General features: G+C 42.2%; 1 protein-coding gene across 6 annotated transcripts in view; it reads left to right on the top strand.

The window, feature by feature from the left end:
- Window positions 1–27,789, top strand: part of LOC137103370 (seizure 6-like protein) — a 73,076-nt gene that overhangs the window by 14,501 nt on the left and 30,786 nt on the right. For all 6 annotated transcript variants that reach the window (XM_067483660.1, XM_067483659.1, XM_067483658.1 and 3 more), the window contains exons 2-10: window positions 16,075–16,518; window positions 17,438–17,577; window positions 19,469–19,664; window positions 23,182–23,367; window positions 23,462–23,633; window positions 25,304–25,470; window positions 25,904–26,098; window positions 26,411–26,549; window positions 27,243–27,439. In XM_067483660.1, coding sequence (XP_067339761.1) covers window positions 16,075–16,518; window positions 17,438–17,577; window positions 19,469–19,664; window positions 23,182–23,367; window positions 23,462–23,633; window positions 25,304–25,470; window positions 25,904–26,098; window positions 26,411–26,549; window positions 27,243–27,439 — 1,836 coding nt within the window. The remainder of the gene's footprint in view (window positions 1–16,074; window positions 16,519–17,437; window positions 17,578–19,468; window positions 19,665–23,181; window positions 23,368–23,461; window positions 23,634–25,303; window positions 25,471–25,903; window positions 26,099–26,410; window positions 26,550–27,242; window positions 27,440–27,789) is intronic.

The raw sequence follows: 27,789 nt of genomic DNA, 5'->3' as shown, positions 1-27,789 counted from the left end.
AATTTATTGCTTATAAATTCTATAATTATTGTTTTTGTATAATATGCAGTTTTGGGGTCTGAGGTGCCGGCGATTATGATTATGATCAAATTCCAAACAAATATGAATCAACTTACTTGATGTAGTACTTTTCATGCACAAAATGTAGCTCAAAACACAAACAGCTGCATGTGCAAGTTGGAGTTAATGAGCTGAAACCTCTGGAAGCACCAGAAACGTCTTTTTAAAATAACTTTTAGCAAAACACAATCGACAAAATGGAAAGTCATCATTGCTGTGGATGTCTTACTGGATGTTGCGAAAACACTGCAGGGTTTGGGTCTGTGGAGGGAAAGACCTGTCTGTTTCCTCTGGCATCAACTGGCAACACTTTTGTACAACCCCTCTCTCCCCCTCCCCCCACCTTTCCCCTGCTAACTGGAGGCAGTTAGGAGTGTGAGGAGAGTTTCAATGACTTGTGGCTGCAAGTGCACTCACACAGCAATGTCTCTGCTCAGCGGAGCGGCTAACAAACATGTACATGTCAGCACAAACTCTCTCTCTCTCTCTCACTCACACACGCACACGCACGCACACGCACGCACACACACACACACACACACACACACACACACACACTGGTATTACTGCTGCATACTTGTTAGGAAGTTCATTGACTGTATTCATCCCCTAACCATTCCTCCTAATCCTAACCTTTACACTGCTACCACTTAATCCATTCATAATCTCAGCCTTAAACCCACATCCAACTCTGAAGCGGCAATAAAAAGAAATAAAAATATTCTGACTCTGAATATTTTCCACTTCCTTCCTCCTTTTTGAGGACATTTAATCCTCGTGAGGATTAAATATTTTCACAGAAGAAGATACAGAGTCCCAAAGCTGCAGCAGCAAAGAGCCGACAACTTTAAATCATTTCTACTTTTCTGTGAATTCATTCACAACAGCTTCATCATTCACACACAGTCACACTGCTCTGGCAAACCTCATTGCCATAAACACATTCCAAGCGTGACACAAGGCACAAGGGCTTCTCCTGCCGAGTTCAGCTTGTTGCTATGACAAACATATTTATAAAACGTAACCGTTGGTGTGAAATGTGAGCTTCAGTCATCGCAGAAGGTGTTGATAGTCATCTTTCTGTCACCGATGTCCATCTGTGCGCTCTGGCACAACAAATGCGACCGAGGGTCTCTGCAAATGCACGGTGCAACAAGGTCTCGCAAAGTTTGATAACGCGGAAGAGTTGATTTTGTAGAAATGTGAGCACAACCAGAATTTGTACCTATCAATTCTTACTTTGAGAAGAAGGGTGCAGAAGATTTTTAGAAGAGCTGCCATTTTATTAGTAGCCGTGTTACAGAAACGGGTGATGTTGATGAAAGCAAAGTACCTGGAAAGACCCTAATCCGTGTTGTCTCTTAACGTAACCTTAGCCTGAATTTATCTTAACACAGTTTCTGTGTGTATATGAAGTCGTACCTGACACTCCTGGAGTGTCCAATAATGACACCAAAGTGTACGTGCAGCATCAATATAAGTCCCTGTTGTTCCCATAGCGTCAAATGCTGATCCTCCTGGCGCGTCCAATATTAATGGCAAAGGTTATATGTGGTCTCAATATGAAATGCCAAAGGAAGTAACAAAGCACAATTTGACGCCTTAGGAAGCATCAATATCTGACTCCATGTGATGAGAACGTGTTTGTGCTCTTTACTTGTGAGTCACTGTGGATACAGGTGTCTTCTAAATGAGAAAGTCTTGTAATTGGAGATGACCGGTAACCTAACGAACGCTAGTTCACTTAACTCTGACTTGGCACAGCTGTTGTTCAATATCTACCTTTACGAATCGAGCGGCCTGTAGCGTGAGACCCAAGTCCGTCCATCAAGCGCATCAATGAGCAATGCTGTGTCAAAGCTGAGGGATGTCTTGGAGATGCACAAAGTACTGATGTCAGCATCAGAAAGTGATGCGCAGGGTTTGATCTTCCCTGATTGGTTAGAAATATGAAACTTGCTCAAAAACCTTTAGCACCAGCACCTTTATCGCCAGTGCTGTTTAGTTATTCTGTATCATGGGAGGCGTTGATAGCCCCTCACCACATTTACAGGAGTTATGGAGCATAACCCTCTTAAAGAACTTTTACAAGTTGCATACTGTTGTATTAATTTATGTTAATCAGACATTTTCCTCAGATGCTCCTTCTGTACATGTCCTGCCTCTCTCTTCTTGACCTGTGTCTCAGCAGGCTGTTGCTCAACTCCATCCCAGCATATCTGCATAAAGTTCAGCTGTCTTCAATCTGTCCCAGCTGCCTTCCTGGGGCCCTTATGTCTCTGTCAGTGTTTCCCCTGACAATAAATGGCGGCTGTCGCTGGCCCAGGGATCTGTGGCTGCATGTGTGAATGGCCTGTTACAGTGCTCGGGGATGAAGATGGCCTGGCAGAGTATCGCCAAAGAATATACCCATAAACTGCTAATGACTGAATGTCTGACTTTAAGCAGTTATTGCAACATGCAACAAAGTTCTAAATGTGTCCGCTTCCATCCATTTAGCATTGGTGTGTCATAACCCCAGGTGGAGCAGGCTCTATGCAATGTGTTATAAATTAACTTTAAACATATTAGGTGAACATTTAATGGCGTCCTAAATTTCTCTTCTCAGTGAAGTGACGCCGAGATCTAGTGAGCGGAGGCTGATTAATACGTCTATGGCAATACTGAAACCATTCTAACGATACTTTCCAGATCAAACTATTGTGCTGACTCTGTTCTACAGCCTCCCTCAATCATTGTTAATCCACAAATCCTATTTCTGTCTACTTCATGTAACATTTTTGTGTTGGGAGAACATTTCCTCTCCACTTTTGGTTTGTATTTGAAACCACAAAAATTAATATTTAAACGTGTTATTTTGGGGGCTCTGTGGTGTGAGTCTTGCATTCTTATGGTGGAAGAGACTTTAAATTGTATTTCTGACAGTGGCACATAAAGCTTTGCTGCTGTGCTACAATCCACCGGGGAAACAAGTTTATATGGCTGAGCGACAGGATTTATAGCTCATTAATCATATGTGTTGCCCATGGGAGTAACACGGAGGCAGTCAGATGCCATGTCTTCACTGAGAAAAACAAAGAAATGAGTCATAGAGTCTGTGATCGCAGATAAGAAAAGGGATTTAAAAATCTAGAGGAAGGGTCGCAGTAAAGTTGACACACAAGAAAGTGGAACGTGGGAAGAGGCGGCGGCTGGACGAGGGAAATGAAAGAGAGGATGGTGTGAAGGAGAGAGCCTGCAGATGATGCCATCTGCTCATCTGAGCTGGTCAGGCCTGGCTGCAGCAACACCTGCTTCTGACACCAGACTCCAGCTGAGGCTTATAGCAGAGAGCTGCCGTGTTAAATGTGAGCCTTAAACCAAAAGCAGTGCAGACTTTTCACAGGTGTCACATTCGTGTGTGTGTGTGTGTGTGTGTCTCAGACAGACTGATAAATTTGGGATTCGAAGCCGTCGATTCAGTCGAGACACTTTTATCATTTTAATCTGAGAGGGTCTAATGTGTAGACAAGCTCCCACACACTGCTCCATGAAAGTCGCATGAGTGAAATGTCAACTCAAAAACATGCACATGACCTCACATGCGTATGCATATAGTCATTCTCAAATGACAATAAATGAGATTAATGAAGCAGATGGGTGGGGCTTACTCATCACCATTCAGAAGCAAAATATCTCTGTCTGACTTTACAGGAAGTGGCAACAGCACCTCTCCACTATAAAATAAGTTCTGGAACATCCATCCAGCTATTATCCGTCACAGCTTATCAGATTTGGGCCACTGGACTGGATTTGGGCTGGAGCCTATCCCTGCTGTCATGGGGCGTGAGGCGGCGTACAGCCTGGACAGGACGCCAGTCTATCTCAGAGCCACAGAGAGACACACACAGACAGACAACAGTTAGTTCTGGAACATATTTCTACTCAGAACAAGAAAATGTTACATACTGTAGCTTGTACCATTTAGTTCCTAAGACATAAAAGTAACTATTATTCTAAAAGTAATGACAGTAGTTACTTCAAAGTAACTTAAAAATATTCATTACCTAAATGAAGTCCAACGAAAACAGATTGAGTTGATGGTGAGTGTGACTGGCTGTTGTCTCTGTCTCTGTCTCAGTGCCGTAACAGATTTTCTTTGCCTTTTCCTTCTTCCTGCCTCCTGATCCATTTCCCCTCTGTCCTCATCTACTCGCCTGGGCTCACCGAAGCACCTGGTCCTGCTCTCACTAATTAGTCCCGTCCCTTGAAGCCGCTTCCTCCCAACCTCCTCCAGTGTAAGAATGTGTTCCGAATTGACTTTAACTTGTACTGACAAAGGGACTTGATGAGAGCCACGTTCACACCCTTCTTCCCTGTTTTAGGGTTGTTAAAAACCGCATGTGTGTCACTGACACTCACGAAAACTGATTTCCCAATCAACCATATTTAATTAATTAACTTTAATTAACTCAAAAAGCTGCCTCCGCTCTCTTGCATCATTAGTTAAAGGATGTTATTTAATCCTTAGTCGTCATTAATCAAGCCATCAACATGAGGAACTATGATTTTTTTGTCTATTTAACATTCATGCTTATAAGTGTATACATAAAATGATATGTTACCAGGGGGCTAATGAGTTTATTTACGTGACGTGAGTGTAACTACCGTACGGGTGAGTTTGGGTTGTGTGTGCGTTGAGAGGGGAGACTGTCGATACATGCTCATCTGCTTCGAGGTCACTGTTGATTGGTCTGTTCGATAGCTGCTATGCTTTCAGTTTCAGGTCATTCCACTCGCTGACTCGGAGTCGCGGTTTAGGTGTCAATTTGAAGATAACATCAATCAGTGTGAGTGTGTGTGTGTGTGTGTGTGTGTGTGTGTGTGTGTGTGGGAGGGGGGGGATCAGTCCTCACACAGGAAATCATTAAATCAGTGCAGCGTGCTTACCCAGAGCCCAGAGACATCTGAGGACACACATCCTGCATTTTTACCACAGTCTAGCTTGATGTGGCTTTGTCCGAATAAGCAGTAAAACCTGAGTAATTTAAGGTTCTTAGTTTTTCCAACAGGTGGGTCCTAATGGTTATTTCAGTTTTATGTTTGTGGTTTTGGTCATTAATCATACAATAGCTCTGCTGCTGCATCCATTGTTGAAATGACAGATGTGGCAAAATACACCACAAATGGTCATTCAGACTCTTCAGAGGCCCAAATGTTCAGTCTAACCTCCGTCACAATTTGGAAAATAACTTTATAGTTCAGCTTTGTCCTGATGCTGTACGTGCTTACAATCCCCGTTTTCCCACTGCACTTCAGGGAAGCTTGAGTGTGAAGCTTAGGAAAGTCTCTATGCTGCCTTTGTGTACTTGTACTCATAAAAAGGTCTCAGATACTGCACCTGATACCATGTTAGCCTCTGCAGGTAGATGTCTGTGTGAAAATAATTGATGAAAACAAAGGTAAAGCTGAATGCAAACTCTGTCTTCACATCCAATTCGTAGAATATTAAAGACAATGTTTAATATTTGCAGCTGATATCAGAAATGGGTCCAGAGGGTCATGCTCAGTAACTAGAACATTACCTGAAGTCCTGTTTGTGTAATAAAGTTATTTTAGCTTTATAATCCTGTGTAGGCTCCACAGTCCATGTTGTCCACACTTCTCTATCCAGGATCTCATCTTTAAGTGCTTTCTTCATCTTTTTTTCCTTTTCTTTTGATTCTTTTCAGTGAAAGAGGCTCCGTTTATTGAACGGCCAATACCATATTTGTTTTTGAAAGTTTTTGAAAGAGGAACACATGAAATTCTGGGAAAATGTGGTACTGGGACATCCCTAGTTAAGCTCGGCACTTATGAAAAGGTAGATAGACTTAAAACTGACATCGTGTAATATAATGCTACTGTCATAATATAACTGACACTGTGGAAATACTCTTTTGTCACTGTACATCAGCAGATGGTCCTCACCATTGTGCAAACTGCTTAATTACATATTAAAATGATTAAAATCAATTAAGCAGGCTTAGAAAGAAAGAACAGACAGTATGTTGTGTCTTGGGTCCATTTGTGGACAGAGTTTGGACTGGCATAGTGTCTATGGCTCAGTGCCACCACCCCCGTCAGTGTTTCTAGCATTTACTTCTTTCATTGCCAAGAGAACCACTGACAAACAAAACCCTTGTGAATGGAAGGAGTTTGTTGCTGTTGTTGTTCTAACTTATGCCACGATGTCCTCATACTGGTGGTGTCTGGAACAACTTCCATTCATGTTTCTACCGTTTCTACGTCCAGTTTTCTGACACAGCTTCATGGATTCACATCCGGTTTGTTGAGGAAACCATTTTTAAAAAATGCAACCCCCCCAGCCATGCGAGTCCATGTGAGACCCCGTGTGTGCAGGTCATCCCACAAACTTGCAGCCCTGAAGTCCAGTTTTAGCTTATTATCATTCCACTTTAATCCTTCTTTACTAAGAGACATGACGTGCAATCTTCCACAACAAAAGCATAGTCCCACTATTGTGACTGAGCATTGCTTGCACGTGCACAGCTTGTTAATGCACGAGCTACAGTAGATTACAGTACAGTACAGTAGGTCAAGCTAAAGTTCAACTACTCACTTCTACAGCCGCTTCTACAACCAAATATTTCACAAAAGCAATTTTAAATATGTATTTAACTGTGTGGCACATGTGTTTACTTTACCGACCGCTGCGAACATGTATCAGATTCCGAGTGTGAACGTTTCCTGGAAACAATACAGAACAGTTTGTTCATTGTCTCTGATGGATTAGTACTGACACTTTCAGTTTTTTATACTTCCAGATAACTGCTGACATGTTTATAACCTGTCTGACTGCTCATATATCACCCACTGGACTTCACTGTAGCAATGTTATCATAAATCACAGAAATGAAAGTCAAAGCTACAAAAAAACGTGGATCTCCCCAAATGTTATATGCTGTTTAATTTGACTGGTATTTTGGGAAGCAGTCGTTTCTGCACCTGAAATGATAAACTGACCAGTCTTTTTTACCACAGCCAAAAACTGATGATATCCTTCCTGTTTAAATTCAGACAGCTGAGTGGGTGTGTGTGTGTGTGTGTGTGTGTGTGTGTGTGTGTGTGTGTTATCACTGTGGAGTCTCCATGGGGAACGGACATGCTAGACAGCGAATGTATTCCAGATACAGTTGCTGCCAGTCTTGGGTCTGATGAAGCACTTTTAACAGCCTCCACCTCGTAGAATACAAATTAACCAGAGAAAAACCAACCAAATAAAGAGCCACCTCATACATTTTAGCATTTAGAAACTCCAAATCACAGAGGAGCCTGTTTTCACTGTAGTCACGCTCAGCTTTTTTCCCCCTGTTAAAACCTTTTCAGACGTGGCTTCACAACCTCCGATTCGGTTGTCGGACGGCCACTGACAGTGTGCAGTCAATGAGGACTATTGAATTCTGCCTCCATTTCACGCTCGCTCTCTTCCTCCTCTCACAACAGTCGCTCGGCAGTGGGCACATCCTCGCCCCCTCAGTCAAACACGCAAACATTCGCCCTTGCTTTTCTGTCTTGCAGTTACTTGTTAATTTGTGGGAACCAGTACGAGTCCCACACACTAAACGCTGTGGATAGTGCTTCAGTAACATGTAGCTGTCAGGGATCCTCAGTGTGGACTGTATGTGTGTGTACAAAGCAGAATGAGCTGAAAAGAGTTTAATGAAATTTCTACCTTCTAATATTCATGGTTTCAATCTGATAACAAACCACATCAACAGTAATGAAATGCAGTGCATCTCCTGTTCACCTCCGCCACACTCCATTTCCTGCACAGCCCTCATAAAGCTCTCGATGTCCAGTGAGATTCCAGCTTTTTAGCCTCGACATTCAGGTCCAGGAGTCTGCAGGGCATGCTTGAAATAAAACAAGCTGTGCTTTATTAAAGCTGTCAGATGAGAATGGAAAATGGAAAAAAATGATTAATTTCAGCGAAATCCAGCTGATTATACACCAACTCGTGCAGCCTATGCAGCTTCCACTTTCTGTGCATATAAGGAGATGCAGTGTGACGATGAGTTTGTGCTGCAGATACATCTTTTGAATAAAACGGGAGCTAATTGTCCCAATAGCAACCTCGCTAAAAATTAAAATCAGTTTACAAGACGAACGCGGTGTCTTAAATTGTATGAACTGAATGTTGAAGGACTGTGTGTTTACTGGACATCACAGACCAGAAAACCTCCTAAAATACATAAAACCACCACAGAGCCAACATGCATCTTTCCTCTTTGTCAGTTTCTCACAGGAAAAAGTGAGAAACCAAAACCCGGTAGTGACTGGCCTCTTAGGGGGAATTCGAGTGGCATCATATTCTGATAGAAGTTAGAATTGAACCATGTTTTTCTCTCAAACCTACACGTGCACACATAGAAACAGTGGCTTATATCTGTCAGTATCTGGTGTTTTCCACTGTGAGTTTTCAGCTTTTCTCCACTGGCGTCTGGACAGGTAGTGGACAGAAGGTTTATCCGACACTGATGAGTCGGATAAATGAGCAGCTCCTACCAGCCTGGACAGGAAATGTCTTCATGTCTCTTTTGTTTTGTTTTTTTGCCTCTTTCTTAAAATGATGTTTTGTCTACATCTTTACAGTCATTCAAAGTAGATTTGTAGTTGTGAGTTTCTTTTTGGTTGTGGCCATTTTGCTTCCATCTTTAACGGAGGTCTGTGACATTTCAATCAGAAATATATTATTGCTTGTGTGTCAGGTGCAAGAAAAGTAAACTAGAAGCTCCTTTAATACATGGAAAGTACTTAACATTCATTTCAACATCCTTGGCACCGTTCACACGTTGTTTTATTTCAGTTATTTGATATTGTTTAATCGAAGAAACCCAGAGCACTTCTTCTGCTGCCATTACACACAGTTATTAGATCCACTGTTAATCTAAAAATATTTGCCTTAAACAATTCTTCAATTAGCCAGCACTAAGCAGTAAGTCTCGTTTTCTTTTCGGGCTACTTCCACATCAATAAAACGGTCTAGGATCTCCTGAAACAGGCACAACTGTCCCGAGCCTGACTACATGCTCCTATTTTCTATGAAAGCCATGTCAAGCACCAGCAAGTGGTTCCCTTTCATCCTGTCTTTGTGATCCAGAGGACTTATACCGTAGGGCTTTGAACCACACACATCAAGGCATTCCCCTACCAAAAGGCATATCTTCAGAGTACCCGCCATCTCCTGATGGTGCAGTGACCTTTCATGTGGAGTTGGAGGCAGACGAAACATTCGAGCAGGCCTGTTAAAGTGGATAAATCCAGTGTAGGTGTTTGGCTTTGAAAGCCTGTATTTTCCAAAATCATCCTGCTACACACCCATAAATACTTAAATTAAAAAAAAAAAAAAAAAAAAATCAATATTACTGCCAGATCCAGAACCCAAGTTTGACATAAAAGGCTCTAAGATGAAGATAAGTCGACAGATGACATCAATACCAAAGTCAAAGGAAAACTAAACAAACAACATCATTTTAAAATTCCTAACCATGGTGGCCCTGAGAGCTCACCGTGCTGTAATTTGAGAAAACAAATGCAAATAGACAAAAGAGAAGGAAAAAAAAAAACTTCTACAATTTAACAACAGGCGAAGCATTAAGGAAAATGCTGCGAAATGCCATGACGCAACCAAATTGAAGAATGCGCTGCAAAATACCACAACAGGGACACGTGAAGAAATGTGCCGCATTAAGCCAAAACACAACCAAATGGAGAAACGTGCCATTAAAAGCCCTGTCAACCACGTGACCTACATACATTTCTTTCATACATTTCAAAAGATTAATTAATTAGCAAAATGCTAACACTAGGTTAATAGCAGTCATCAGCAATATAGTTAAAAAATACATTTAAAAAAAGGGAAATACAAATAAGAAAAACTTATTAGCTCATTTCCCAACTCGCTGATGGAGAGTCAGCTCCGGTAAATCTGTGCATTTGTGTCGGTGACTTGTAGTGTACCCGGAACCATCGTGGACATGGAGATAGCAATGTGTCCAGGGGTCACTAAACTTGATGAACATTTAGATTTCTCTTCCAGATCAACACATGGCCCCTGATGGATAGACAGGAGGAAAATAATGGACTTTCACTGACCGTGGAGATGAACGCGCTGATAACAGGGTGCACAGAGTTTTCTTGATATGCAACAAACTTTTCTGACATGGTTTGAAATTTAATATAATCACACAAAGATGTATTTAAGTACAGAGGAGCACAAGCAAGTGATGATTATCCTGTGATTTATTTTCACAAACAGATGCTCTCATCTGATGTGTAGTTATCTCTGAGCACACAGGTCTGAAAGGGGGGTTGTTAGGTAGGTTCCTGTGCTTAGACCCTGCTATCCAGGCAACAATCCCACTTTATTGGGTTTAATGTGTTTTCTTGTCCCAGGTGTGTCACGCGACCTTTTCTGCTCAACATTCACAATGGTGGTGCACTATTATTCTGCCACATTAGCATTCCACATTACTCCTCAGCTGTGTAGTTTGGGTTTTTTCTTTTTATGTTCTTTTCTAGTTGCTTTTTAATGCTGCAGTCCCAGCCGTTTGGTGGAAAACAAGCAGTGGCTGATTTCACTGATTAGTTCCTCCCCTCTGATTGAAGGTGCCGATCACTGAAATAAAATGCTCCAGTTTCATGGAGTGGAATAAAAATCTGCAAACTCATTGCTCTTGGTGGCAGCTTAACTGAGGCATGAAGGTTTAGAGGTACGATTTCTTAGCTGTAGCAATATAAAATCTGATTGCTGAAGGTGTCTCATCCTCTTTCATATTTTATACAGTGCATTCACACGTATTCACAGCACTTAGCTTTTTCCACATTTTGTTCTGTTACAGCCTTATTTCAAAATAGATCGAATTCATTATTTTCCTCAAGATTCTACCAACAATACCCCACAATGACAACGTGAAAGAAATCTGTTTGAAATCTTTGTTTTTGTTTTTTATTTTTAATACATTTCCAATCACATGTACATAAATATTCACAGCCTTTGCCATGACACTCAAAATTGAGCTCTGGTGGATCCTGTTTCCACTGATCATCCTTGACTGGAGTCCACCTGTGGGAAACTCAGTTGATAGGACATGATTTGAAAAAGCACAGACCTGTTAATATCAGGTCCCACAGTTAACAGTGCATGTCAGAACACAAACCAAGACATGAAAGTCCAAGACATTGTCTGTAGACATCTGAGACAGGATTGTATCAAAGCACAGATCTGAATTTTTTTTGCAACATTGAAGGTCCCAATTAGCACAGTGGCCTCTATCATCCCTAAATGGAAGAAGTCTGGAACCACCAGGACTCTGCCTAGATCAACCATCCAACCTGAACGATCGAGAGTCAGGGAGGTGACCAAGAACCAGATGGTCACTCTGAAACAGCTCCAGCATTTCTCTGTGGAGAGAGGAGAACCTTCCAGAACAACAACCATCTCTGTAGCATTCCACAGATCAGGCCTGATTGGTGGAGTGGCCATACGGAAACCACTCCTCAGTAAAAGGCACATGACAGCCCGCCTGAAGGACTCTCAGACCATGAGAAACTAAATTCTCATCTCTGATGAAACAAAGATTGAACTCTTTGACCTGACTGCCAACTGTCATGTCTGGAGGAAACCAGGCACCACTCACTACCTGGCCAATACCATCCCCACTGTGAAGCATGGTGGTGGCAGCATCATGCTGTGGGGAAGTTTCTCAGTGACAGGAACTGGGAGACTAGTCAGGATGGAGGGAAAGATGAATGCAGCAATGTACAGAGACATCCTTTATGAAAACCTGATCCAGAGCGACGGTTCATCTTTCAACAGGACAACAACCCTAAGCACACAGCCAAGATAACAAAGGAGTGGATAGAGGACAACTCTGTGATCGTCCTTGAGTGTCCCAGCCAGAGCCCAGACTTAAACCTGATTAAACATCTCTGAAGAGATGTGAAAATGGCTGCGTCTCCAACTGATGCTTCCCATCCAACCTGATGCAGCTTGAGAGGTACAGCAAAGAAGAACGGGAGAAACTGCCCAAAAACAGGTGTCAAGCTTGTAGCATCATCCTCAAAATGACTTGAGGCTGTAATTGGTGCTAAAGGTGCTAAGTATTAAGCAAAGGCTGTAAATACTTATGTACGTGTGATGTTTTTATTTGTAATAAAGTTGCAAAGATTTCAAACAAACTTCTTTTATGTTGTCATTATGGAGTATTGCTTGTAGCGTTTTGAGAAAAATAATGAATTTGATGCATTTTGGAATATAAATAAGGCTGTAACATAAAATGTGGAGAAAGTGCTATGAATAAGTTCTGTAAGTAAATCACTTTTTTTTTGTTTTTTTCGATTTTATTTGTGGACTATGTGCCAAGTAAGTTGGCTGGCAATCTCTTCTGAAGCTGAATGCCCCATCAATCCGTAGCTGTCACAGTATTGAATGTCACAGCACATTTCCATCAAACGAAATTGAAAAAAAAAAAAAAAAAACGCCACAAGACTGTCAGCACTCATCAGCATGTGTGGTGTCTTCTCGTGGAACTAAATGGTGAACATTAATCTTGGAAAGTGTTATTGGGGGTTATAAACACAATCTGTAATTTAAAGGAATTCGCATCTGGGCTTTAATTATTCATCTGATGACTGAGCTAAATTAGTCAGGTAACAGCACAGCATGTCTTTATACATGATACATGGCAAGAAATAAATAACACAGTGTTTTGCTTTTTGAACTCAAACGAAAAAGCCTATTGATTTTATATTACAAATACAATGGTGTTGCTTTGATATCTGGATTCACTGGATCCAACCAGAGGCCACTATTAAATCATGAAGCTCGTCATAATTCTGCTTATCAACATATCCACCCCAGTGTACGTGACTCTCATTATTCTGATGGTTCAAAGTCAAATGATGACCCTCTCGCTATAAATAAGGTAATTAGGCCGAGCGCAGCAACAAAACAAAGGCACAGCGAATGCAAATGCAAACGCACACATGAGACCAATTAAGAGTAAATACTGTCAACCACCACTGGCTGAAACACTGGGAAATTCTGTCAATGCTATAAAGCCAGCAAAAGCACGAATGAGCTGCTCGTGCAACATCCTGTTGCGTTTTGTCTGAGGCGGTTCACCTGGCCACGCCCACTCTCACCTGGAGTTCATTTTGTTCAGTCGGTTCATTTCTCCATTTTTCTCCCTTCATCTCATCTTTGCCTTTGCTCCAGGACCTTTGTTCAGCTGCTCTGGTGAGAAAACTCCCACCATCAGACTTTTATTTCACATCAACAACAATGTTACTGCTCTTTAGTTTGTTCCGTTTTACTTTTTTTCCTTAATTGCTAAAATGTGTTTAATAAAACTGGAATACACTTGTTCTTCATCACCTTTTTAACACAGCAGAAGTTGTTAACACTTGTCTATTGGTTTCACACCGTCTCTACACCATTTTCTTTAAACCGGTTAATTTAAATCATCACCCCTACAGCGCTGTGGTGGACTCCCCTGATTCTGTTACCTGTTGAAGTTAGAGCTCATTCTGTCGATGGCAGGTTGATTTAGTTTCTTAGTTTTGTCAACTCCACGCAAACCATGATGGCAACTATCTGTAGAAGAAACAAGAAGTGCTCCTGTGTTTTGACTGAGTAACATGGGAAAAGGCAAATAAAACCGTGTTTTTAGTAAGTGCTTCACGTGAAAAGTATCAAGGATTTTAAAATACAAGCCCTCAGCATATAAAAACCAGCAGCACACGTGGAAAAGCTGTGTGGCCACCGATTTTCTATTCAAGATATTCCAGATCCTAGAAGACTGGGAGGATGAGTCTGTAAAGAAAAAGCAAATGGACTTGTATTTGTGAACAAAATGTGGCACCATAGTAGCTGAAAGTTTTCAAAAGTTGACTCTAATTCTGAGAGTGAAGTTAGTTAAGCTGCAGATGGTAAAACTCGTTTTCTCATCCGTGTTATCTTTAACTTCTACCATGGGCATCGCTGCTACCTTCAGCTTTAAAGTCTCTGCATCCACCTTAGACTTTAAAAAAAGAACTTTTCACACATCTTTTGTACCAATGGTTCAGTCAAGAGCTTGATCCAAGCAGCAGAAAAGCTCCATCACTGTGCATTGAGAAGAATTGTAATCTGACTTTAACTTCCGTAACCAGGGGCACCTGAATTCTCCCAACACTGCAAATCTTACCAGTTTCTGCCTCTAGTGGATTACACATAGTCCACTGGGCCTGTCACTTTTAATTTTTGAATTTCAAACTACTGTTAAATGTTTGATTCCTAAATTATGTATTTGAATTCCAGGTTCTGAGTATTTAAGCACAACAGGTTGCGTCCTGTACTGCGGCAGTGGATGATCCTAAAATAGCTCTGTTTTTTTTATTTTTTTTTATTTATTATTTATTACTTAAAAGAGGGAGCCAAAGCCCAGCTGCTTTTTAAAGCTGTACTAATCAATATTTCTCTATCAGCAGGGGATCAGATGTTATCAGTCGTTACAGTGAGGGAGAGTATCCTACTCCCGTCACTCACGGGGTTTGGAGATGGGCTCAAAGTAAAATGTGTTGCTGCTGTTGGCTAATCCCCGTGATCTCGCTCGGGAAAGAATTTATGGAACAGCTCGCTGAGTAGAAAACTACATCAGGTCCATTCCTATTAAATCGTGTCGGAAGAGTTCAATAATTAATGAAGGCAGCTGGATTTTGCAGCAATCAAAGTGTGTGTGTGTGTGTGTGTGTGTGTGTGTGTGTGTGTGTGTGTGTGTGTGTGTGTGTGTGTGTGTGTGTGTGTGCCAGTTGTCGTCGGGATCAAATGGAAAAACAAGTGAAAGTCTAGGAAGCCATTGCCAATATCGATCATGCTTCAGTCCTCAGTCTGCACAAATCACTGATGATCTTTTTAAAACATTTTTACATGTCATGATGAATATCATTCCACACAGGCCTTACGATGCAGCTGGAACTATAAATGCTTTAATGTAAGGCATCGGCTCATTGTGACGGTGGAAATATTGCACTTTACTCTCTGTACAGCGCAGAGTGTTTGTTGGGACCCTGGTACCATTTTATCTGCACTGTCAGTTATAATGGGTAATGGTGGGCAAAACTTCACTCGTACAGGCCTCTGCTACTACTATCACCCAGTGATAGGATTCTTTCAAAGGTTTTTATTTCAAGGATCCTCATTTAATGAGTTTTTGTGTTTCCATCACTATAGTGTGTGTGTGTGTGAGCAGCTGCTGCAGAGAAGCTGCCTAAATAATTACAAGCTGTGAAAGCTGAAATGAGATTCTTGATGACGGTGTTTTGACACATTGAGTGTAATGCAGGTATATGCAGCTATTTATTTTCTGTCTGAAGATGAAAAAAGTGCTTGTGTTGTTGACAGTTAAGTGAGGATATTTCCCCCCCTGACTACTTCTTTCCTTCCTGACACAAACAACAGTGCAGGTTGTGGCTCACCTGCGTTGGCTTGAGGAATGTGGAAATTGAATGCACCTTTGCAGCTGCAGTTTATGTACTGCACGGGCTGCTGCTTGTTGTAAAGGTGGACTGCAAAGTATGTGGACAAGACCACTGGGGTGTATGTGAATGTGTGTGTGTGTGTGTGGGGGGATGTAAATGCTGCTGTGTGCTGTTTTTGAACGGAGCTGCTGGAGATGGCATTTTAGCATGCATGGCTGAGCGCTTTGCCTGTCTATGCATTTCTTTTTTCTTCTTTTTTTTTTGTCTCCACTGCACCGTTTTTCGTGTGTGTGTGTGCACTGTATGTTGTGTGTGTGTGTGTGTGTGTGTGAAAGATGGAGGTAAGCTTGACTGGGCTTTGGTTGTGCTGGCTAGATAACCCCACTCCTGATAAGACCAGCAGGACAGTGACTGAACCACCTGGAGCTGTACTCCCAGGGCATTTTCAAAGATTTCTTTTTTGCCCGTCTTACCAGTTGAGATTCATGCCTTGTTTTCCGCTCTTTGCAGATAAGGACGTCCCCACAGCTGCCCCATCCCCAGCGATGACTCCTGTGAGCACAGGGGAAACCAGCCCCACTAAGAGCTCCAGCTCCATTGCAGGAGGTTTGCTAAAGTCAGTGTTGGCACGAAAAGGGGGCCTCGCCTCCCAGAAAGGGGAGATCCCTCCCTCTGCTCTGCCGCAAAGTCTGTTCCCTCTTCTGGGCAGAGGACTTGGCGTCAGCTCCCTCCCTAGAAGTCATTCCCTGGAGCTTCAAAGCGGGGGATTACTGAGCAGAGAAAAACCCCCAGCTTCAGCTGCAGTGTCAGGCCGAGGGAGCGATCCAACCGAGCCTGCTGCTGCAGACACACACTCCCAGCTGCCTCACGCACAAACACACTCCTCTGAGCAGGTGGCTGAGATCCCCACTGAGGCCACGGTGCTGGACGCCGACGCTGAGACACCTCCATCAGGTATGAGGTGTAATCACTGACTTTGAAGTACGCACACAATCAGAATGCAAGTACATTTAACTCGGAAGTACATATTTCCAGTTTGTTCTGCTACACACTCTATGACACGCCACAGAGAAATGACCCTTTTAGCCAGCATCTTGAAAAAACATTTCATTTCAAATGCTTTTGTGAGAGTGTTGTTATAACCAAAAATAGTGGAATTTCTGTCCCCCTCAGTTGTATTTTTGAACAGTTTTGTGCTAATGAACACAGTCTAGCATGTCATGCAACCTATGTATGATAGGTATCATACTATGTATCTTATGATTTGGAACACAAACTGCTAAACAGTTTATTAAATGGTTAAATTTAAATAAACATCAAAACGCTGCATGTGTGTTGCAGCATCACTAAATATAATCTGGTATTTTAAAATGTAGCCGACTACTTCTGATACATTTTAATGAACTGTCCTGCCTTTAAACTCTTAAAAATATTGTCTGAATGTACAAATGTGAACACACTAACTCTCTAGGAAAACTTGCTCAAATTTTATAAAGTACCTTATTGCTTTGTAAAGTAAAAAGTATAAGAGTACACTTTTGAAAGTGGTAGTGAATAGTCAAGTACAGGCATGACGCCACATGAAATGGAAATAATTATTGACTTTTACTGGTGATAGTGTTGTTTTTTTTTTATTACTGTAGTAATACTGATCTCACATAAATAAGGAACAGAGATTATTTATTTCAAGGCACTGTTAACAGCCAGGGGTCCTGCTGCTGTGATGCAGTTTTATCCCTGTAATTTCCGTCATTAATTATACACAGCAGGGATTTCCAGTGAGTTCCCAGACAGCCGCACCATAAAGGAACTGCGAGGCAGAGTACAGGGGGGAAAAGCTAATGATAAATAAAATATCGTGCTTTCTCCTCAGCTGTGTCGAGCTGCATGGTGAATTTCTCAGACCCAGAGGGATACATAGACTCCTCTGAAGACCCCCCTCTGCCCGACAGCACCTTCCTCCACTGCACCTACACAGTGACTGTGTACACGGGCTACGGTGTGGAGCTGCAGGTACACACAATAATACACAGACACACTGCAGGTTAAGCAGCATGTTGAGTCGCTGGTTATGTTGCTGGATGTATTTTGTTTTTGTTTGGGGTTTTTTTTGTGGGAAGATGCTGCTTTGTTTATGTCTGTTGGTACCAGGACGCCTCTGATCTGATCCCAGGTTGAACTCTGCCTCCTAGTGGCAGCTTTTGGTACTGAGCTCTTTCTGAGGCGTCAACATGGTTTCTCAGGTACAGATTTTTATTTTCTACAGGCTCTTGAGTCTTTAATGTCCTTCAACCCTAAAGCACATTCATAAAGCTGGTTACTAAATAGTGTAGCCAAGGGCAGTCACAATATTTCCTTTGACAGGTTTATAGACATAGTTCATAGACATTTTGCAAACCCTGAGTCAAATGTTGTGTGTTCTGTTTTAAAATGTAACCTAGGTTATCGACAAATGTTAAACCGCATTGTTCTGAGTGTTTGACATGCAAATCATTGATTCTTGGCCGATGGTTATCTGAATTTACATTGTTGTTGTTTAGTAGGTGAGTAAAAAAAAACTATGTACATCTACTCAAGCACTGTACTTAATTTTGTGATACTTATGATTTGATCATTTCTGCAGTTGACATTGTACTTTTTCATCTACTATTTGATGACACTAATTACTTGTCACATTGCAACATCAAATTACTAAAATACAGCCAATGGTTATTGTAATGGGCTGTTTTTTTTTCTGTTTTTGTTTTTTGTTTTGTTGTGCTTAAAAAAACAATCACAATCTTGTATTACTTTTGGGGGGGTCACATTTTATGTAAAGCTACAATATGCAATTTATGCTTCTAAATGAATCCACTTTGCTCTGCCCAGTCCTCCGTCTTCCTGCTCTGCACAGCCCCACACACACTAGTCATCACATTACAATAAACTTATTTTAACAATTTCTTCTTGATTAATCTCTTGGAAAAGATCAGAACCCAAAGGTAAGAGTTGGGTTTACAGAATCACCTAATCTTCACTGTAACTCCTGACATCAACCCTAAAACCAAGGACCAGGACCAAGGTCCAAACTGCCTTTGTTTTCTAAATATGTCCATGAAATGCAGAAATGTCCTCATTCTCAAGGTCTAAAACTCCAACTGGCCCTTCAGAGATGAATATTCAAACACACACTGCTGCATTATTATGCAAATTCAAACCAGTTCTCAACAATAGACTTGGTCCCATGCTACAAACCGGAGTTCTGCAGGGTTTACAGCGTATGAATTTGAACAGGACCTGAGCAACAAATAACTTGCAGTTGAATATGAACAGTTAATAATTTCTCATCAAATATTAATTATAATAGTGGGGCGCGGCCGTAGCTCAGTTGGTAAGGCACTCATCCACAGACCACAGGGTTGATGGTTCGATTCCCGGTCCTGTCTGTGGGCACTGAACCTACGGGTCGGTAACACACACTGAACTCAGGCAGTCAGACAAGTTGTAAATAAAGATGAGCAGCGCACATCTATTACAATTTGCAGATTATATTGTGGTTTAAGTTTGTCCCGCTGAACGTAGTTGATCTGCACACACGTCTGGCTGTCGCACCACGTCTGACCGTCTTTTGTGAAATGTACAGTCAAACATCTGCTCGAGTGAGACAACTTAAAAAATAAAAAATAAAAGGTAAAATTCTGAGCCATAAAACCAAAAGACTGAACTCTGTAGTCTGTAGAAAGTATCAGAGTAGCTTTAATAGTGTCTTAATATTTTAGTTTCAGTCAGACACTATTTACATCAAGTGTGTCTCTCCTGTGAGGTAATAATAAAACCTGAGATGCCTTTTTTCTTTATTACTGAAGAAGAAGTAGCTCAAATCAACTAACATTTTTTAACTTATAATCTCTTCCCATAATTTCAGGTGAAGAGCGTCAACCTGTCCGAGGGTGAGCAGCTGTCCATCAGGGGCGTGGATGAACAAGGGTCCTTGCTGGTCTTGGCCAATCAGACACTGCTAGTTGAAGGTCAGGTGATCCGCAGTCCCACCAACACTCTGTCCGTCTACTACCGCTCTGCACCGGAGGGAAGCATGGGCATCTTCCAGCTGCACTATCAGAGTGAGTCTGCACACACAGACACGAGTGTGCACAATTATGTCACCATTCAAATAGAATTACGCACACACTGTATGCAAACACACTGTACACATTGGATAAATGGGAATTCTTCATTAGGGCTTGAGGCACTTTTTGCAATGTGTGTACATGTAAAGTGCATAATCAGAAGTCGTCATCTAATCACTTAACACAGCAATTGAATGTGTCATGTGAATTGGCTTATTAGAGCTCTGATTAATTAGGTCTCATCTCATTAGAAGACTAAGAATATGGGAGTTTGTATAGAGAGGAGTGTTGTATGCTTCTGTGAGTGTGTGTGTCTGTGTGTGTGTGTGTGGGCGCACTCGCGCATTTGGCTGTGTCAGCCTATAATGGATGTGACAAGGACTGAAAAGGAGGAAGCATCAGAGTGTTGAGGCCCACCTGTGCCATTAATCACAGCCATCTAATCCTTTTACATCACTGCTAGGTAGGGGAACACAGTAGAGACTGTGAGATTAACATATCTTTGTAGAGAGGAGATCTCAAGATAAAAAAAAATCGAATAAAAATAAATGGCATAAAGAGAATTAAAACAACACAGACAAACCTAAATGGGCCAGGGATTTCATTCGTCGTGCATTACAAAGCTTTTTGTAGTTATTAGAGACTTTTTCATGTTAAAATGTACCTGTGGGCATCTGATGTCTCAAGTGATCATCCAATTAGATTAAAAAGCCAAACATTAACTAAATCCTTTAAAGCTGACTTTAATTGACCACGAATTATCGGCTGAAGATAGTTTCAGGTCCTCAGTGCAGAGTTGGGAGCTATCAAGCTCCTCTCCTGTGGAACCAGCTCCCAGTTCAGATTCAGGAAGCAGACACCCTCTCTACTTTTACTTCCTCATAGATAAAGCTTATAGTTAGTTATAGTTATGCTGCTATAGGCTTAGACTGCTGGGGGACCCACCCCCCGATGCACTGAGCTCCTTTCCTCCCCTCCTGTCCCTCTCTCCTCTCCTCACCCAACAATTGGGATCCGTGTATTTAAAAGCCTGTTTCTCCAGGACTGAAAAGGGAGGAACAGCAGTAATGTACCAGATGGTTGTGTTAGGATGGAAATAAGAGTCATACTCATAAGATCTGCACCTGATAGCAAATGCTGGTAACACTTCCTAGTCCTGTGATTTCCACATTAACACTGTCCCACGAATTAGCTGGGAGTTAAGTGCTACTTTCTCATGACTGATGACATAAGCAAATAAATGGTCTGCACTTGTATGACCCTCAAATCGCTTTACACGGCTTCTCATTCACCCATTCACACTCACACGCTGATGGGGGAGCTGCTATGCAGCTGGCCAACACTCACTGGGAGAAACTAAGTTGGGGTTCAGTGTCTTGCTCAAGGACATGTGACCAGAGGAGCCGGGGATCGAACCAACAACTGTGGGAATGGTGGACGACCGCTCTGCCTCCTGCGCTCTACCTCCAGTCGAACAGGACATAAATTAATTACTACATGTATTATCACCAGGAAAAGTTGTAACAAGTAGCAAAGTGACAATAAGTCACAAACATAAATCAGTAAGAAATGAGGAGGACAATAAGAACAACCCCCGCTTTCCGTTCAGCACTGAAGCCAGAACGACTTTGAGCCTTTGTTCCCACAACTCTCAGCAGCAATGACTTCATGACTTTCTTTATGAATAAAATTGTAGCTATTAGAGAAAGAATTCACCAGATCCTCCCCCCAAATATTACAGATAGATCTTCATGTACAACACTGCTAGAATCATCAATAAGCCCCCATTAAGCGACCATTGCCCATAATAGACAGGTTTGTATTAGATATAATTAATCTATCTTTAAAAACACACTATGTACCAGAAGCCTATAAGGTAGCTGTAATTAAACCACTACTATGGAGTTTCGCAAGGCTCTGTAGTAGGACCATTACTTTTTTTATTATATATATTTCTTGGGCAAGATCATAAGAAAATACCCCATTGCTATTTTGATGCTATGACTGGAACTAGCAAGAGAGATCATATTTCATCTTCACTACCTTCTCTCCATTGGCTTCCCATTAAATCTAGAATAGAATTTAAAACCCTGCTTCTTACATATAAAGCTCTGAACGGTCAGGCTCCAGCATATATAGAAGACCTCATAGCACCATATCATCCCAGTAGACCACTTCGATCTCAGAATGCATGCTACTTATGGTTCCCAGAATTTCCAAAGGTAGAATGGGAGGCAGAGCCTTTAGCTATCAAGCTCCTCTCCTGTGGAACCAGCTCCCAGTTCAGATTCAGGAAGCAGACACCCTCTCTACTTTTACTTCCTCATAGATAAAGCTTATAGTTAGTTATAGTTATGCTGCTATAGGCTTAGACTGCTGGGGGACCCACCCCCCGATGCACTGAGCTCCTTTCCTCCCCTCCTGTCCCTCTCTCCTCTCCTCACCCAACAATTGTCACCACTTTATGACATTAACTTTGTCTGTACACGATCGGACATAACATTATGACCACCTGTGTAATTTAATGCAATCATTGCACCACCCTAGTTAAAAAGAACGAGGTGGCCAAAACATTAGAACCACCTCTTCTAATAATGTACTCCACTACCCACTTCAACCTCAATAATAAACTGAGTAGAATTTTCACCTTTCTGAAAACTTTGCCTTATAAAACTGAGGAATTGCAAGAAATTAAAGCCATTGTGCTGGATTGCATAAGATTGTACGGGTGGTCATAATGTTATGCCTGATCAGTAGATGTCCAGTCAGTTCAGGAAGAGACTGGTAATTTACAGTCAACTAGAGTCATGTGTAGCAGACAGTGTGATAGAGTATCTATCTCTGAATCTCTGACAACCACCACAGTCCTTATTCGTGCAGGTTAGGCCTCCGTGTTCCTCAGATGCACTACTTCATATGAAGCACAGTGGTTGTAACTGACGGATCGACGGCCTTCGACAAACTAAAACAAACTTCCAGGGGGCGGCTGTAGCTCAGTTGGTAAAGGCAGTCGTCCACAGACCACAGGGTGAGTGGTTCGATCCCCGGCCCTAGCTATACTGTATGTCGAAGTGTCCCTGGGCTAGACACTGAACCCCTAACAGCCCATTCCCCTCCCCAGCTGTGCAGTGCCAGTCCAAGCCCAGTAGAAATTGGGGAGGGTTGCGTCAGGAGGGGCGTAAAAAACTGCCAAATCAACATGCGAACAATGATCCACTTCCAGGGGGCAGCTGTAGCTCACGGGATAAGCCGAAAGGAAAAAAAAAAAATGAGAAGTGCTTTTTTTGATGCATGCAGACACACTGACAATATTATAGCTTTGTAATTTATGCAGCGTGGCCAAGCGCTCCTCAACGGCGTATTCTGGTTAGAGAATTTACAATAATTCACTTCAATTCAGTTTTTATGGCAGGCTTTTAGCAGGTGAATTGTGTACATCAATCTTTTTGCCGTTTAAAACCCCATTTGAAATTCACAGAGCACATTTCTCCGTTTTTCCCACTGTGTGTAGTCTTCAGGCTGAGCTGTCCCCTGCCGAAGAGGCCTCATTTCGGGGAGGTGTCGGTGCAGGACCTTCTCCCTGGAGGCACGGCTCGCTTTCACTGCCACATGGGCTACCACCTGCAGGGGGAGCCGCTGCTCACCTGCCACAATGCCTCTCTGCCGCTGTGGAGCGGCAAGGAGCCGAGCTGCAGGGGTGAGCGAGCGCATGTAGAGCTGCAGGAAAAAGCTGCAGGTTTGTTTTTCTACTTCAGCTGCAGATTCTAACTTCAGTGGCTTTGTCTTTATAGCTCTTTGTGGGGGAACAATAAAGAATGCGACAGTTGGGAGGGTGCTGTCCCCTTCCCCCCATCATGGACCCAACGCCACCCAGGACCGCTCCTGCTCCTGGTCTCTGGAGGCGCCGAAGGACCAGAGGTTACACCTCCACCTGGAGAGACTGGCTTTGGGACCCACTGACAGGTAGGCAATCCAGGCTTCCCATGTAGTTGTGTTTTATTAAAACTTCTTTTCCTTTTTCAGTAGAGGTTTTTAATGCATAGAGCTGAAAAGCAGCTCTGGCATTTTGTTTCGTAAAAATCAGAGATGATCTGATGGATTACACATTAAATAAATACTGATGTAGTGTAAAATGCTTCTTAGAACAACATAATGTTGTTTCTTTAACATTGTAAACACTTTCTACACGCACAAATCGCTCCACCTTTACACTACAGTTTAGGAGATAGTTGTCTCCAGTTGGCTAATAAAGCTGTTCATCTATTTTTCCCCATTTTTGTGCAAAATATTTTTTTTGCTCCTATAAAAAACATTTTCATATGAGCAGTAGATTACGTTACTACACATAATGTGAAGCGGGACACTCGGATCACACTACTGCTAAATTGAATTGATGTTATGTTCTGAGCTGCTGGAGTCCAGGGGGGCCTGGTCTATCAATGGGTAGTGGTTTGGGGATGCAGAAGGCCACCCCACCAGGTGTGACCCTGCCCAGCCGGTCCTGAGCCCGGAAACCATGAGAGGGTTGTGGCAGAAGGAGCATCCAGCGTTAAAAACTCCTGCAAAATCGCTGTGTGGAGCACGTTCCACTGTGGTGACAAGGGACAGAACTCAGAACATAACAGCTGAACAACTTCACCAAAGGTTTCAGTTCTGTATTTTGGAAGAGCGAGAAGAGGAGACCTAGAGCATCTGAGGGGTACGGCGGCACATTGCATTCACCAAAGAACAAAAAAACCGGGAGTAATTACGAGATGTTTCTTGTGATTTTGACTTGGGGACATCAAATAAATATGAGAACATTTCAGAACCTGCCTTAGAATAATCTGGTTTTTAAGACGTCTTCAGTATCACAGTAGTTCAGTGACAGTTGTCAATACTTATACTTCACATAAAACGGAAATGTCGATAGATAATTCAGTGGAGTGAGGTTCAATTTGGAGCATATAGTTTCTACTGAGGCACAAATTTGAAGACTACACTTCAGAACATGCCTGAGAATTATCAGTTTCCTTCATTGATACAAGGAAATCAGTGAGTTATTTTACTCATATTTAAGGTTCCAAAATGTGAACAGACAGGCTAAAAAATGAGGTCAAGTTTAGGATAAACTAACTGAATTCTTAGTTCAGAATTTTATTTAAGCGATTTAAAGACTTACTGAATACAATCTCAAATATTTGAGCAAATATTGGCATGTTTCATTTTCAACATAGTACTTTGGAAAATATCCCATTAAAATTTAAAAGACTTCACTTGTGGGACCGACCTCTACAGGAAACAGGATGTGTCGTTTGTGTGTTGCCATGGATATGGAGCGGCACTGTGGGCTTTACAGCCTAAATCAAGGCCATTGAAAAAAAGCTCTAATAGTGAATTCCCTTAAAAAAATATGTCACATGTTCCTGCTGCCTCATAGTTGCCTCAGATCTCTTAACACAGATTAACTTTCCAGATATAGATACAGTATTGTAACACATTTGTTGAACAGTGTCAGGCAGCAGTTGGTCTTTCCTGGAGGATCAGCAGTTTTTTTTGTGTCGTGTCTGCAGTAAGTCTGTGTATCCAATGGTGTCTTTTATTTTTCCAGTCAACCATCTTGATATTCACTCAAGCACGTTCCATCTTTGCAGGCTGGTGCTGTGGAGCGGACTGGACGCTGGCTCTGTGGTGCTGTTCGACTCAGGCCGGGGGGGACACATCCCCTTTGAGGGCGTAATCAGTGAGGGTCCTGCTGTGAGGATCCAGTTCATTACTGATCAGCCAAATCACAACATGGGATTCAACATCCGTTTTGAAGGTACAAAAGCGGCTGTAGATATAATTGTAGAAAAAATAACATGTCATGCAACATGATTTATTGTTAGAATTACAGTGTAATTTTGTAAGCAAACAGACCATCTATGAGCAGACTTATTACTTTGTGCACTGCCAAGGGAATTTAGGCTGGACTGCCAACATACTCTAAGCTGCAGCTTTCAGAGTTCTGGCAAAATCATATTGTGAAGGGAAGGAAATATCCTTTCCAATATGTTAATCTTCATCAGTAAAGAGAGAGGAGAAAAGCTAAGCAAACAATCCTCTCTGCAGGAACAAATGGCAATTTGCGAACACGTATAATCCTCCCAAAACCCCAAAACAACATGAGGAAATTTTTCTAAGACGCCTTAATAAGTTCAATAACAAAGTGAACTGAGCTGTCTGTCTATTGTGTTTGTCGTGTCACCCTGAAGCTTTTGAGCGGGGTCACTGCTACGAGCCGTACCTCCAGAACGGAAACTTCACAACCTCTGACCCGCTGTATGGGGTTGGAGCCGTGGTTCAGTTTACTTGCGACCCAGGCCACTCTCTGGAACAGGGCCCACCTGTTATTGAGTGCATCAGTGCGCGGGATCCTTACTGGAACGACACGGAGCCGCTGTGCAAAGGTAAAGAGGCAAATCCATTTTCTTTTCCTCAATCGGTCCAACTTTCTGTCTCTGTGACAGGTTGGATCACGCAAATGTTGCAGATCAGATTAGTTAAACTAGTTAAACCTAAACTAGTCATTAACTAGCCACTGCAGAGCTTACAAATGCACTGGGATGTTGCACAGAGCACAGGATAGAGTCAGACAACTGCTTTGAAACATGTATTTGACACACTGCACTGTCCTCCAGGCTCATTAAAAAGTCACTATTTCTGCCTCACTCTTTCCTGTTCCTCATATTTCAATCAGTCCTCCTGCTTTTTCTCTGCAGCCCAGTGTGGAGGAGACCTGACTGGTCCAGGAGGAGTGATTCTGTCTCCAAACTGGCCAGAGTGGTACGGAGAAGGCGAGGACTGCAGCTGGAGGATACACGTTGGAGAGGACAAACGTGTGCTGCTGGATGTACAACTGTGAGGAAAAACACCAGCAGGCTAATGTTTTTATTAAAAATGTGTGTGGACACTTCAGTGCTGTTAGGCTCAGTGAGGGGCCCAGTACCCAGTTTAGATGTGCGTATCGATACTTCTCCAGTACTGAACCATGTGAAATCAACACTTGCCAACATTAAGCAGCTGCTGCAGCTCAGTGACAGAGAGGATGCTAAGCTAAGCCTCCTGGTGCAAACTTTAAAATTTAGATTGAGTGGTCCACTCTAAAGTCATTTGAGGGGCCTGTTACCACCATTTAATTAAATGTGTATTTCCAAAATAAAAAAAGATCAAATGTATTGATTTATAAACACTTTTTAATTTTAGAACTTACTTTCTAAAATTACACAACTAGAGTTGTGTTGAAATGTTTGGTAATTACAACTTATATACTTTTGTGTGTCACATAACCTATTAATAAAACATTACAAACATTGAATTAATATATTATTCAGTAATTTGTCTATGAACTTGCTTGGTTGAGGATGCTCTGCAGTGTGGTCAACAAAAGCACAGCACTGTTTACAGACTGTTAAATGCTGCATTTAGCCTTTGAGGTCATCTCATCTCCCACGCGGTCGGCTATCGACATGACTCTGAGTCATCGTAAGTCAATGGCATCGGCTACACTTCTCTCTCTCTCTCCCTCACTCCGGATTCTCTTCCTGTTCTCAGACTGAACATCAGTGACAGCGACATGTTGACCATCACAGACGGCGATGAGGTCACGACGCGGATCCTGGGGCGGTATGTCGGTGGAAGCAGCCCCTTCAAGCTCTCGTCTACCACCCCTGACCTGACTGTCACCTTCCATTCAGATCCAGCAGGACTCGTCTTTGGCAAGGGTGAAGGATTCATCATAAACTATATGGGTGAGAGTAAATAATAATGCCAGCAGCCACACTGTAATCTATTTGGACACAGTCCCACACTGTTCGATTGCCATAAATCCTCAGTATAAAATGTTAATTCATCCACCTCTGAAAATGGTCTCTAACAAACAATTGAATTACCCGACACTTGTTAGAAACTATAGCTGGTGTAATTGCTAATCATGCAACAATCCGTGTTCTTATTAACCTTTAAACAAAACTTTCTGTAATTGGTGACTGGTGGGACACGGAGCTGCGTTTCTAAATGCCAATCGCAACGCCATTGATAGACGCTGGCTGCTAATGAAAAGGGGTCAGGGGGGTCAGGCCAGGCTCGGTCAGTCCGTGGT

Source organism: Channa argus, chromosome 18, assembly GCF_033026475.1.
Source record: "Channa argus isolate prfri chromosome 18, Channa argus male v1.0, whole genome shotgun sequence".
NCBI classification, from domain to species: Eukaryota; Metazoa; Chordata; class Actinopteri; order Anabantiformes; family Channidae; genus Channa; species Channa argus.
Note: the sequence above shows the minus strand (reverse complement) of the source record. Positions and strands in the feature narration are given on the sequence as shown.